The sequence below is a fragment of the Panthera uncia genome, chromosome B1 (genome assembly GCF_023721935.1).
Source record: "Panthera uncia isolate 11264 chromosome B1, Puncia_PCG_1.0, whole genome shotgun sequence".
Lineage (NCBI taxonomy): Eukaryota > Metazoa > Chordata > Mammalia > Carnivora > Felidae > Panthera > Panthera uncia.
The window spans coordinates 3,572,491-3,586,567 of NC_064811.1; the positions used below are offsets into that span (position 1 = coordinate 3,572,491).

A 14,077-nucleotide genomic window follows, 5' to 3' on the forward strand; every position below is an offset into this window, starting at 1 on the left:
AGGGGAGTTCTGCCGTGGGCGGGACCGGGACCAGCCAGTGGCAGCGTCAGGACGTGTGGTCTCCCCTCCTTCCCCTGGGCGTCTCCTCCCGGCTGATTGTAAGCCAAGGCTCGCCGCAAGTGAAACCACCATCGCACTGGGACCAGAGCCCTCCCGAGAGGGGACCAGAGCCTGGCAGGCAGACGCCACGTTTCTCGCCCTGCGGAGAACGCGGGACGCTCGGCCCCGCTCCCACCTGCTCTCCCCAGCGGCTTGTGCTTGAGAGCACCTGGCGCTGAGGCCTGAGACGCCAGCGATCCAAACGGCCGCACGCGAGAGCGTGTGTCCAGTCTCCGGCCCATCGAGCTCTCAGGGAACCTTGAGCCTCTTGCCACGGTTTTGCGAGAAACGTACGTTCAGAGCAAGACTAATCTCAAAACATCAAACTGAAATTCCCAAACTGTTAAGAGACACTGACGTCTCACCTGACACAATGGGTGGGATCTTATAAAAATAAAATTGCCTCCGAATTGCCTCGTGCGGTTCCTGGAACTGACCCGGACCCGGGTGGCTGTTGAGCCTGGGGGGTACGGTTCTCGCGGCAGGACCCGTCCCTCCCTGTCTTTAGCGGGCCTGGCTGCGCTTTGGCACCATCTGGTGGTGGGGGTGTGCTACAGCTGAAGTGTGCATGGGGCCCATCGGGATCCGTGTCCCCCGACCCTGTGACTCCAGATGCCCTAGATGGCTGTGTGTCATTTCCCTGTGCTCCCTCCCCGGAAGATGGGATCTTTAGGCCACCCCTTTCTGGAAGAGCAAAGGGCAGCGAGCCTGGTGGTGGAGGCCTGCTGCCCGATGTGGACGCGTCACTGTGGTGTTCACTGTGTGTAGAGACCGGCCTCTCGTGCACTGTGATTTTCCCTTGTGCCTTTCCCGTTCGGGAACTGAAAACAAATCTGAGGAAGGCGTCAAATACGGTAATTTCATATGGTGTCATGCTCAAATAAAATGAGAATTTGTCCAGTGTAACCATTCCGTTTGGGGCTCCGATGTCAAGAAATTGATAGTTTTGGTGACTCGGGGCCAGATTCAGCCAGGGAAGAAAATATCACGAGAGTGCCCGGACCTGTTCCAGAGATTACCATCGCCCTGGCTAGTGGAGCCGGGCTCCGTAACGGCCCCTGCCATGCTGCAGGGCCGTGTGCCCGCGCGAGAGTGCCCCCACGTGCCGAGTTCTGCAATCGAAAGCCATGTGCAAGTGTGAAGGCAGTGTCGTCACTGTTCCTGAGAAGTCATTTAGTTCCTAGGTCTTGTCGGGGCGGCCCTTCCCATTGGCGTAAACTTGCACTTGCAGGTGTGCGGGGGGCGGTTCTGCGCTGACGGTCTCCGTGGTCCCCTTGCAGGCTATCTCAACGTGCTCTCCAACAGCCGCTGGCGGGAGCGCTGGTGTCGGGTCAAGGACAACAAGCTCATTTTCCACAAGGACAGGACCGACCTCAAGACCCACATCGTTTCCATCCCTCTGCGCGGCTGTGACGTGATCCCTGGGTTGGACTCCAAACACCCCCTGACCTTCCGGCTGCTTCGCAATGGACAGGAGGTGGCGGTGCTGGAGGTGAGCTGCTGCCCGAGGCCACCCTCGGAGACCCGCCGGGCGCTTTTCCTTCCTGCCCGGTCCCCGCTGCCGGCCCCGGGGCACCGTGCTTCCGGTCGTGTCCCTCGCGCGTGCCGTGGGGACCCCCTCTCTGCGATGGTGCACGTAGCCAGCGCCCCCTCTCACTGCACGGTGCAGGCCCCCCGTCTCCAGACGCCGCCTCGCTTCCTGTCGTCCGCGCGCATTGGCGCGGTTAAATACACGGTTCCACACAGCGCACTGCTTTTTCAGAGTAAAGTCACCCCTTTCTCCCCTAACGATGGTCTACCTTTGAAACAATGGTATTGCTTTCACTTGCCCTTCGGAATGTTCTTCACAGACGGAACAGGTGTTTTTAGACAACGTTACAGACGGCGGCTCACGGGCCAGTCACAAGGAAATCCCAAAAGAACACCTTTCGCTCTCAGGAGCCCCCTGCTTGGTGTGCATGCGTTACGTGCTTGCCTGCTTTTGGGGAACTTCTTATTCGCTGACGCGGAAAAGCAGTCGACACTGGTTTCTTCACTATCTGCTGACAACTTCCAATTTTATTTTCCATCTATTATACTATTAATTTATTTCTACCCCCTAGTAATTCAGACCTTCTTTTTTCTGTCCCTCTGTTCATTCACATTACCATGACTTAGACACAGAGACACGCACACACACGTGTCCACAAACACCAGGCGTGTGAGCTTCAGAGCACACGTGGACATGGGCTGTGCAGTTGATGGTCTGGGAGGTCTTGATGGGAGACAGGTGTTTGTTCCAGAGGCTCTTTTCACAGAAACTGTCTCCGACAGGGGCAGGACCAGACTAGCACGGAGTGCTCCCTCCCACGGGGCTGCGGGCCTGCGAAGCTGGCCAGGACCCACTATGTGCTCCGGGCCCCGGGCCCCGTGCCGTGGAACAGCGGGATCACACTGCGTCTTTTTTCCCTCATGGCTTTTTGATTCGCCTGTAAAACAGGAGTGTCAGGCCGGAATCTGCACTTTTGCAAACGTGGGCCGAAAACCGTAGAGTGGGCGCAGGGGAGAGAACTGAAAACCCAAAGGAGGAGACAACGTCCTCGATGTAAAGCAAGGCGGGTCGGGTCTCCTGTGCGAGCTGAGCCTGGGCAGCAGACCTGGGGCGGGGAGCCAGGGAGGGAAGGCGCCCTTGTGCGTCTGCGGCCCGCAGGCGGGGCGGCCCCTTCCCCGTGTTTCCTCCCTGTCCCCGTCATTAGTCACGCGCACGCGCACGCACACGGCCACACGCAGGCAGCCCCACCTCGGTCAGTCATGAGATGCGGCACGCCGGCCAGTAACTGTAATCTGTATGTCTTCTAAGGTCACTTTAACTTTTATTTGGAGGCGATTTCAGAATTACGGGAAAGTTGTGCTACCAGTGGGAAAATCTCCAAGCACCCTCCACCGTATCCCGCAATAGAAGCATCTTGCCGTGTGCGGGATCTCGGGCGCTCCCCCGCACCCCCCTTCCTCTCCTTCTGTGTAACGTTTCTCAGACTTTTACGGCCACGTTGCCCCTTTATTCCTTCAATGCTTCCTTGCACATGTGCTAAAAACAGAGGTATTCCCTTACCGAAACCACAATATAATTATCAAAATCAGGAAATGGTCATTCACACCCTCCTGTTACCTGATTCTTCGACCTTAGTCGGCTTTTCTGATCTCCACAGTGTTCCTCGAAGGCACGAGGAAACCCCAGCCAACGCCTCTTTGTCCAGCTGGCTCTTTTCCTGGCACAGAGACGTGCAGAGGTTACAGACCAGTTACTGCATGGAGGCCCTCAGTCTGGGCGCATCTCTGTCTCCTCGCTGTTAGACTGCGGGCAGGCCTCCCTGGCGGGAGCCGTGGAAGCAGGACTGTGTGCTGCAGGCCACATGGGCAGGCGCATCCGTCACTTGGCCCCTCGGCTGGTGGTGGTAACTGATCCCTTGGGCAGGGCGTCTGCAAGGCTTCCCCCTGCACAGTCACTGTCTTCCTTTTGTCTTTTTTTTTTTTTTTTTTTTAATTTTTTTCAGTGTTTATATTAGGAAGAGAGAGAGCATGAGCAGGGGAGGGGCAGAGAGAGAGGGAGACACAGAATCCGAAGCAGGTTCCAGGCTCTGAGCTGTCAACACAGAGCCCGACACGGGGCTCAAACTCACAAACTGAGAGATCGTGACCTGAGCCGAAACCGGACGCTTAACGGACTGAACCACCCAGGCGCCCCTCCCTTTGTTTTTTGGGTTTTTTTTTTAATTTTTTTTTTTTTTTAACGTTTATTTATTTTTGAGACAGAGAGAGGCAGAGCATGAACGGGGGAGGGGCTGAGAGAGAGGGAGACACAGAATCGGAAGCAGGTTCCAGGCTCCAAGCCGTCAGCCCAGAGCCCGACGCGGGGCTCGAACTCATGGACCGCGAGATCGTGACTTGAGTTGAAGTCAGACGCCCAACCGACCGAGCCACCCAGGCGCCCCCCTTTGTTTTTAAAAGCATCATGGGGAAGTTACTTTGAGGCCGTCTATGTAGATACCCTGTTATCACTCAGAATTTCACCTGCTAATTTTGGCATCCATTGATGAGGCGACCATCGTAGTGGCAACTAAATCACACTTTGGATTCCCATTATTCCTTCTGTGCTCCTTAGTTTGCCTCTACTGTAAGGAAGGGTCTCCCTTCCTCCCGTTAATTATTAATCCCTTATGTACGTATATCTGCGGGGATTCACAGCATATTGTTTTTCTCAGTGATTATAATGCCTTATTGTCATGATTTACTTTGGTGGAAAACTCCCAGATTTGGCCAGCAGAAGTCCCTCTGAACTTTGCCCCTGTGGTCCTTGCTGTGTCCCTGTAATAAGATGCCACGGTCCCCTTCATTCTTTGAGCATTTTCCTTACGTTGTGATACAGTAAGATGCTCCAGACTGATCTCGTACCTTCCCTTGGCCCAGGCCTGGAACCAGCCATGTCTCCGGACAGCTCCTAGTGGAATCCCCCCGGTGGGAGTAGGAAATAGGGGTGTGTGTGTGTGTGTGTGTGTGTGTGCGTGCATGTGTATGTGTTACATGTGTGGTACATATTTCTAAGTGTGCATGTATATACATATGTGCATTCACACACCCACATCTGTGTTAAAAGTTATGATCATAACCAAGACCTCTAATTTCAGTCCAGCATCAGAGGGTTATTTTTTAAAAAGCCTATTAGAAAATTCTATAAAGTATGAGGAAAACAACGAATAAACTCTAGTGTCACTATATCAATCACACATTACGTGGCGCGTTAAAACGCTTTTAAAAATGCTTAGATAAAATAGTTACAGATGAATCAGTGTTGATTGAGTCATAGATACTTTCTTGATCCAGATTTTGTTTGGGGAAGGACAGAAAGATGAAAGAGAACAACACATTTGGGATTTTTATTTACCCAAGTATTTATTTATTTATTTATTTATTTTTTATTTATTTTTTTATTTTTTAACGTTCATTTGTTTTTGAGACAGAGAGAGACAGAGCATGAACGGGGGAGGGGCAGAGAGAGAGGGAGACACAGAATTGGAAACAGGCTCCAGGCTCTGAGCCGTCAGCCCAGAGCCCGACGCGGGGCTCGAACTCACGGACCGCCAGATCATGACCTGAGCTGAAGTCGGACGCTTAACCAACTGAGCCACCCAGGCGCCCCTACCCAAGTATTTAAATGAATTCACTTTTACTCCCCAAACTTTGGTTACATTCTCCCCCGGGGAGGCGCGTAGCTCGAGCCCATTTGCTTTGTCCTGGGGCCTCACGCCCTACCGGCCAGGAGGGAGCTGTTACCGCCAGCCAATTTTATGATCACAAGAAAAATAGCTCCTCTCGTGTTAATGGCTCTGGGAATATTTACAACTATGTGTATTCTGATCAGCGTTCCAACTTGCCAAGGCTACGAATACAAAACTTCATTTTCTTGGAGTCTTTAAGCTTAACTTAGCAGATCTGTCTTGATATTAAAATTTAGTCATTTGAGTAAAAATATTTCTTTCTCATTCTGTTAACTTACGTGCTTAATAACTCAGCATCCCCTACCTTTTTAAACATTGTATTTTGATTAATCAAATGCTTCAAATACCGTTATAAAGTAAAGTATCCGATTTTCTAAATCACACGATAAGGATGATTTAAAAATTTAATGAACAGGATCTTAAAGATATATTTCCGACTTGCAAATTCAACGGATCAAATTTGGGATGGGGACCATTTCGAACATCTTAAAGCTATACCATGCACCAAGCGGGGCAATGACTGTGAAACGTGATTACGCTTATATAAAGTTATATAAACTCGTCTACACTTATATAAACTGGTAGAAAACTTCGCTGATTTTTTGTGCTATCTTAAGAGAATTAAGATTGCCATTTCAGGCCCATCTAGGAGACCCCCCCCCCCCCCAAGGGCCGCAGTGGGACAGGGTTTGGCGCCCCCCAGAGGCGCGGGCCCCATCGAGATGCCAGGTGAGGCTGGCCGGGGCTGGGGGGCTCCTTTTTTCTGGCCAGACACTTTCTAGGCTGCTTCCTTCAGCTGCGATTTCACTCCCATAGCAATTTCCACACCTTGCACCTGCTGCCGTCCCCCAGACCGGACGGCATCGCGGGGCTCAATCTTGTTCCTTGGGCGTAAGTCCATGCGTGACTTCCGGTGTCCAGGCTTGGTGTGCACGCAGCGTGGGCCTGTCACTCAGGCCGGGACCGCGGCTCCGTCCTCTGTGCCCGCTCCGTGCTTCCTGTTCCCTTCCCTTTTCTGCCGCTCCGTCTCTGCTGAGGTTGGGAAGTGTGGGGCTCGTTACCATCACTTACGTAAACGCACGCTTCTCCCTTCCCCCGCTAGGCGTCCTCCTCAGAGGACATGGGCAGATGGATCGGAATTTTGCTGGCTGAGACGGGGTCCTCCACAGACCCCGGGGCCCTGCACTACGACTACATCGACGTGGAGACGTCCGCGAACGTCATCCAGACAGCCAAACAAACCTTCTGGTAAGACCCCTGGGAAGTGGCACCAAAGCTAAACAGTGCTCCCTTTTCACGGATTTTTTCACTCCCTGTGTGCGTAGCCTCAGGGGGAAGGAAGACTACTAACGACTCTCCCTTTGGCATTACATTGATCTGAACTTTGCCGAAATGTTTGCCGTTCCCACTTTCTGTTGGAGCCCTTTCTCTTGGAGCAGAGGTTGGCAGGCTTTTTCCATCAGGTGCCAGAAGTGTTTTCGGCTTTGTGGGCCACGTTCCCTGTTAAAACTGCCCGGCTCTGCCACCACAGCCACAGACCCCGCATCAGCGAATGGCCGTGCTGCGTCCCGATAAAACTTTATTTGCGGAAACAGGCAGTGGGCTGGCCGTGGCCGGCTGGCCGTGGCCTGCGGGCCGTAGGTCTCTGGCCCCTGCGCTCAGGGAACGCTTTGATGCGACACGTGACTTCCATATTGCTTTCAGCGGGGCGGAATTTTCAGAGTCATCAGTCATGTACTTTTAAAACTTAAATTGCGATTTCATTTTTAAAAACAGGCTTGTATGTCTGAAAACATCCCTTTGATTCCTATTTCTGTAACGCAATGATGACAAAGCAGTACCTCTCAAGGTGAGGGCCCCAGACCCCCGAGGGCATTCGAGACTCTTGCGGGCAGTTCCAGGGGCCAAAACCAGTTTCATAATAACACTGGTCTGAAAGCCTGTGCCCTGGGGCTGTGCTGGGGAGGTGCTGGGTGAGGAGGAAGGAACCCAGGCGGGTCCCGCGCAGCATTTACTATGTGGAGATTCCGGGCAAGTGGTCTGTAGGCTCTCGGTGCCTCGGCTCCCTCTGGAGAGGCCAGGCTTTTCCCGGTCTTGCGTCTGCGATCCCCAGGCGCCTGCTTCTGCTTCCCTCACAGTCTGTAAGGACCGAGGCGAGGTGGGTAGAAACAAAGCGGGCGATGGGGTTCACCATCCACACGTGGTGCTAAGCGTGCCGGCAGCCGTGGGCAGACCCTCACTCAGACGGTGAGTCCCTTTGAGTGCGGAGAAGATGAGCCCCCGTGTCCACACTGGCACTCGCCTGCTCCCCCCGGGTCCCGCCATCCGTTTTGCCACACACGTGGTGTCCACGGCGAATTTGAGCCGTGTTCCTGTGTCCCTCGAGCGGCACTGGGGACTGAACATTTCTTGCTTGGCTGAGATGTTCTGGGGCGAATAGAGGAACGTGGGCTCATGTTAGGGATCGAGCCACGTGTTACCCCCAACTGAGGTGAATCGATAGCCTTGACAACATGAGTTAGTTTGGGTACAGCTTTTCCAGCAGATCTCCAGTAACGCTTAGCGGTTTTTCTCAAGGGCGGACTTCCTGTTCTTAGTGTCAGAATCAGAGTGACTCAGTCAAGTCACTGAGTCAACTGACTCTTCTGTTCATATTCGTCGTTTCTCTGTGATAACACCCTGTCTAGGCAACAAAATGCAGGTGAATCGCAGTGAACCCCCCCCCCGTCATTCGACACATGCAGTGATCGAAGAACGTTTAATCAAGCGGCTTTTTAAGAAATGTACTATCACACTGGGTTTTGCAAAATCTCCGTGTCTAGAGTGACATGAAAGAAAGGAGGTTATGGTTTTTAGCTGCTTCTTCGGGATTTACTAGATTCTGGAGCCTCTCCGAGTGCACCCGTGACCTCAGCTGTAATCACCAAAGTACTCATCGCGTGTCTGACAGGCCCCGAGTGGCCGCGTTTCCCCCAGAACAAAACTTGGCTTTCCAAATGAGCGGAATATTAATCTAAACCAAATGTGGGGAGGCCACATTTTTGAGAAAGGAACGTAGATTGCAATAGTGAGAAATCATTTATTAAAAAGATGCGTGCCAGGAGTTTATGGCTGCAAGACTCTTTGGTACCTCGTTAAAATCTTTATAGATGTTAGCGATAAAGTGTATTTTCGTTTGTCAGTTTGCAAGCTAAAAATTCTTACAAAACTTGAGAGAAGACGTTTAACAAGTAAATAATGTTCAGAATATAAATTATGGCAGCTCGCCAGTACAATAAATGTCCTGGGAGTAAATTAATTTTTGCTTTGACGCAAATGGCAGCTGGTTAATGAATGTTTCCAAGGTCTTGGTGGTGGGGGGACGTGTGTCTGTGCATTGGGTATGTGTGAGGGGAAAGGACAGTGATGTGTTTTGGGAAGAGGGCAGTAAAAAAAAAAATGGTAACTTAAATTCTCCCGGGAAAAGTAGCGTATTTCAGAATATTAATAACGGTAAACAGTTGGAACCTGTTTTCCCACGGCCTAGCCTAGCTTTAAGTGAGATGTATCGATTATATGGTACAAGAGAGACGTTCTGAATGTTCTTCCCGAAACTGACTTCAAGTCACACTCCCTTGGAGACCCACGAGGAGGCTATGGAAGTAGTGGCCACACGCTAAAAGGCTGTGGATCAGGGTGGACGCAGAGAGGGCAGTGGACAGGCCGGAAGGGAGCTGTTGTCTTGAGTCGCCTTCCCGTGAACCCCTTAAAACAGGGATGCACCTTGCGGGGACGGTGCTCGGTAAAATAAGCCAGATGCAAGAGGACGCGGTCTGTCTGCCTCGCTCCCATGGGGCCTGAAGCTGGTGGATTCGTAGAGGCCGGAAGCTGACGCCGGGCCCAGGGCCCCGGGGGCGGGGAGGGAGTGAGGGTGTCATGGGGACGGAGGTTCAGAGGAGGAAGGTCTGGGGTGGAGGGCGGTGCCGGCCGCCCAGCAGCGTGAATGCACTCAGTCAGTGCCCCAGATCCGTGCACTTGGCAGTCCGTATCTTACCACGCACGGTACGTGTACTTCTGTGAGTGTCTTACGGTTTTGATTTAGCAGGTAGCGTGTGCTCTGTTGTCTCATGTCCACTTTTATGTTTGGTTAAAACCCCTATTGTGGAAAGAGCAGCAGGCAGAAGACGGGGGCCTAGCACGCAGACGGGGCTCGCCTTGCAGCTTAGGGCCCGGAGACCTGTGGGGGGTGCAGGTCCCCCGCCGTAAGGCCCAGGCCTCTTCCAGCGGGGCCGTCCCGCGTGTCCGCGACCTCTCTGGGGTCTGTTCCCAGCTTCTGTCCCGCCCCTGCTGGAGCCCACTCCTTCCTGGCGACTGTGCCCCAGCGTGCCCACCGCCACACGTCAAGCACTCGACGGTCCCCGCCGTGCGTGTTCCCGACACGCGGTCCGTGACCACCACGGTGGCTGTGTGTCACAGTGCTCGCCGACCACACGTGCACACGGTGACTCAGCCCATGATGCCTTCAAATGGGACATTTAAATTAGAAAACCTTAAATACATATCTTTGAACAAAAAACCTTCTGTCATGGCAGAGTTCTTAAATTTTTTGTTTAAGTTTTTTCTCTTCTTGTCTTTTCTTTTCTACACATTTCCTGTTCCTATATGTAATTTCATAGAATCATCCTACACATTTGTGTCAGTTCTCTTCACGTTGAAGAGTGCACGTGTGGGGCGGGACCACGTGGCCTTGGCCCAGCAGAGGCGGTGCCTGTGCTTAGACGGATGGGACAGACAGATGGGAAGGGGCCCCCTCGGACCACGGGCTCCTCCTCTCCTCACAGAACCACAGGCTGGCCTCGCTGTAAGACCTCTTTCCCAGGCCTGCCCTCACCAGTCTCATTTTCTCCCATTTTTATGCACCTAGCTACCATAGAAATCTAAGATCCCGTGAAGAAACACAATTTTTTCAAAATACATGTATTTTTATTCCAGACTATTTTTTTTCCGTAACTCTTTTCATAACATGACTATTTCACATTTTATTAGTTTTCATTAAGAACTTTTCCTTTTTGTAATATCACATTAGTTTTGTATTTGGAAAGCCAATTATATAAACAAAACCGGGCGGATGATAGAGACTAAAAACTATTTTCTCACCTCAATGATAATAAAGGTACAGCATATAGTATTTGTTCTGTGACTTGCTTAATTCACTTAGTGCGGTGTCTTCCAGATTAATCCATGTTGTCACATATGGTAGGATTTCCTGCCTTTTATTTATTTTTAATTTAATTTAATTTTTTTAAATTTACATCCAAATTAGTTAGCATATAGTGCAACAATGATTTCAGGAGTAGATTCCTTAGTGCCTCTCCTCCCTCCCCCAACCCCTCCAGTAACCCTCAGTTCTCCATATTTATGAGTCTCTTCTGTTTTGTCCCCCTTCCTGTTTTTATATTATTTTTGCTTCCCTTCCCTTATGTTCATCTGTTTTGTCTCTTAAAGTCCTCATGTGAGTGAAGTCATATGATTTTTGTTTTTCTCTGACTGACTAATTTTACTTAGCATAATACCCTCCCGTTCCATCCACATAGTTGCAAATGGCAAGATTTCATTCTTTTTGACTGCCGAGTAATATTCCATTGTATATACATACCACATCTTCTTTATCCATTCATCCATTGACGGACATTTGGGCTCTTCCCGTAGTTAGGCTCCTGTCGATAGTGCTGCTATAAACATTGGGGTGCATGTGTCCCTTTGAAACAGCACCCCCGTATCCCGTGGATAAATGCCTAGTAGTGCAATTGCTGGGTCGTCGGGTAGTTCTATTTTTAGTTTTTTTTTGAGGAACCTCCATACTGTTTTCCAGAGGGGCTGCACCAGCTTGCGTTCCCACCAGCAGTGCAAGAGATCCTCTCTCTCCGCATCCTCGCCAACATCTGTTGTTGCCTGAGTTGTTCATGTGAGCCATTCTGACAGGTGTCAGGTGGTATCTCATTGTGGTTTTGATTTGTATTTCCCTGATGATGAGTGATGTGGAGCATTTTTTCGTGTGTCGGTTGGCCATCTGGATGTCTTCCTTGGAGAAGTGTCTATTCATGTCTTTCGCCCATTTCTTGACTGGATTATTTGTTTTTTGGGTGTTGAGTTTGATAAGTTCTTTGTAGATTTTGGATACTAACCCTTTATCTGATATGTCATTTGCAGATATCTTCTCCCATTCCGTCGGTTGCCTTTTAGTTTTGCTGATTGTTTCCTTCGCGGTGCAGAAGCTTTTTATTTGGATGAGGTCCCAATAGTTCATTTTTGCTTTTGTTTCCCTTGCCTCCGGAGACGTGTTGAGTAAGAAGTTGCTGCGGCCAAGATCAAAGAGGTTTTTGTCTGCTTTCTCCTCGAGGATTTTGATGGTTTCCTGTCTTACATCGAGGTCTTTCATCCATGTTGAGTTTATTTTTGTGTCTGGTGTAAGAAAGTGGTCCAGGTTCATTTTTCTGCCTGTCGCTGTCCTGTTTTCCCAGCACTATTTGCTGAAGAGACTGTCTTTATTCCATTGGATATTCTTTCCTGCTTTGTCAAAGATGAGTTGCCCATACGTTTGTGGGTCCATTTCTGGGTTCTCTGTTCTGTTCCACTGATCTGCGTGTCTGTTTTTGTGCCAGTGCCATACTGTCTTGATGGTTACAGCTTTGTAATATATCTTGAAGTCCGGAGGCTACTTTAGTTTAGCTGTTTACTTATTTATTTTAGTTTGGAGAGGGTGCTGTCTGGGTTATCTCCTCCCTGGGTATTTACATCTTTCACTTCTCACAAACATAAACTTCACGAGTAAACCGTTCACACGTGCACACATCCAGCCACGTATCGGCCGAGCGCCTTGTGGCCAGATTCCTGAGGTCCAGGAATGGGCAAGAGTGACCACGGCCATGTTCTCCCGAGGCTGACGTCGTGGGGGACGAGCATAAAGACACATCAGGTGGCGATTAGCAGTACGCACAAGCAGAAGGGTAGCGGCACTGAAGCCCTTACTGTGGGGTTTCGGGGAGGGGCTCTCATGTGCCAGGGTAAATTCCCACCGGGGCTGAAAGACCAGAGGGACCTCGGGCGCAAAGCTGCCGCGCAGGGGGGCCTGCAGGGTGGTTGCTGAGAGGGAGACGCAGGGAGGTAGCGGGCTGGCGGTGGAGCCCCGCAGGCCACGCGGCACTCTGACTGCCGTGGGAGCGTCACGGCTGCCAGGGCAGAGCAGGGGGCGGCCCCACCCGGCTTTCCCCCTGGAGACGTGTTGGCCGCTGTCAGGGAAGGAGGCGCCCGCGGGAGGCGAGTGGCTTGAGGTAGCGATGCTGCATGAACACTGGGAACTGGAGAAGCGCGTGCTGACAGTGCCCTAAGGAGCTTGGGCTCCACGAACAGTCCCAGAAAGGCCGCATAGTAAATACCTCAGCTTTGCCAGCTGGGAGTCTCTGCCTCAGGGCGTTCATGTTAGCAGGCTCCTGGAAGAAGCACGGAAGCTCTGCAAAGCAGCCACAGACGGGGCGCGCCCAGCGGAGGGTCAAGGCCGAGCCCCAGCCAGCGGGCAGCCGGCCGGGCGCCCCTGCCGCGCACTGCAGATAGGAAACCCGTCGCTTGTGTTGAACAGCTGGGTCACGTGCCGGCACCGCGTCATGTCCCGGCATGCGTGATCTCCGGTCCTGGCCGCAGCCCTGCAGGCGGCGTTCCCTAGTCTTACAGGAGAGCAGCCTGTCCTTGCCGTAACCCAGCACCCCACTTCTGCCGGCGTGCCGGCTCGCGCTTCTTTCTGTCCCCCGTCACCTCCGGTCTGGCCTGAGCGTCCAGCCCATCTCGGGTGAGACTCTGGGTGGCTTGGAGCGGCCTAACTCACCTCCTTTCTTGCAGCTTCATGAACAGGCGTGGCGTCTCCACTAACCCGTACCTGGGGAGCACCTCCAACGGCTACGCCCACCCCAGCGGCACGGCGCTGCATTACGACGACGTCCCCTGCATTAACGGCTCGGTGAGTGCGCCACTCGTACGGGGGTCCGGGCTCGGCTGTGTCAGAGGCGGGGCAGCGCGAGGGTTCCTGTAATCCGGGGCCCCGATTTCCGGCCAGGCGCCAGAGGGCTTTTGGCCGTGCTCTGAGGCGGGATGGAACCCGTGTCCCTCTCTCCCGGGCTTGTTTGTGACCTTAGTGTGCATCTGAGCAAGTGGGTACCTGGACACCAGTAGGCTGCCATTCAGCGTCCACGTCATTGTGTCTCAACACATCCTAAAATGTGGGACGTAGGACGGCACCTCAGATATGTCAAAATAGGGCCCAGGCTCGGTTCTCAGGGAGCAGAAGGGACGTGTTGCCTCGGCGTAGTGGCCGCACCTCAGACTCAAGGCGTCTTCCCCCTTGGTGGCCTTGGAGCACCCGGGACGCCCGGCCCCTGGTCCAGAGCGGCTTATCTGCCCGTAGGAATGCAGTGCAGGTGCTCAGTGACAGCTCTGCGTGGCCTCAGGCTGGCCGGCTCGGTTCTCGGTACTTTGCGTCCTGTACGCAATGAGCGGACCTCATCAGTAAACTCTTACCACGTCTCCACATTCTTTGCCGAACAGAACAGCCGTCACTGAGCACACTCCCTGGGCCAGGCCCCGTGCCGTCCTCCGGGCCACCAGGGGAGAGGCCCTCGAGAAACCATCTTACCGTTGGTCCCCCGGTATTGGGTGGGCTTAAAGTTGGCATCGTGTCAGGATACGTTTCAAAG

The 14,077-nt window shown here is 52.4% G+C and overlaps 1 protein-coding gene across 5 annotated transcripts in view; it reads left to right on the forward strand.

The window, feature by feature from the left end:
* AFAP1 (actin filament associated protein 1) overlaps positions 1-14,077 on the forward strand; it is a 142,714-nt gene that overhangs the window by 110,922 nt on the left and 17,715 nt on the right. For all 5 annotated transcript variants that reach the window (XM_049630241.1, XM_049630238.1, XM_049630237.1 and 2 more), the window contains 3 exons: positions 1,380-1,591; positions 6,457-6,602; positions 13,227-13,344. In XM_049630241.1, the coding sequence (XP_049486198.1) occupies positions 1,380-1,591; positions 6,457-6,602; positions 13,227-13,344 (476 nt within the window). The remainder of the gene's footprint in view (positions 1-1,379; positions 1,592-6,456; positions 6,603-13,226; positions 13,345-14,077) is intronic.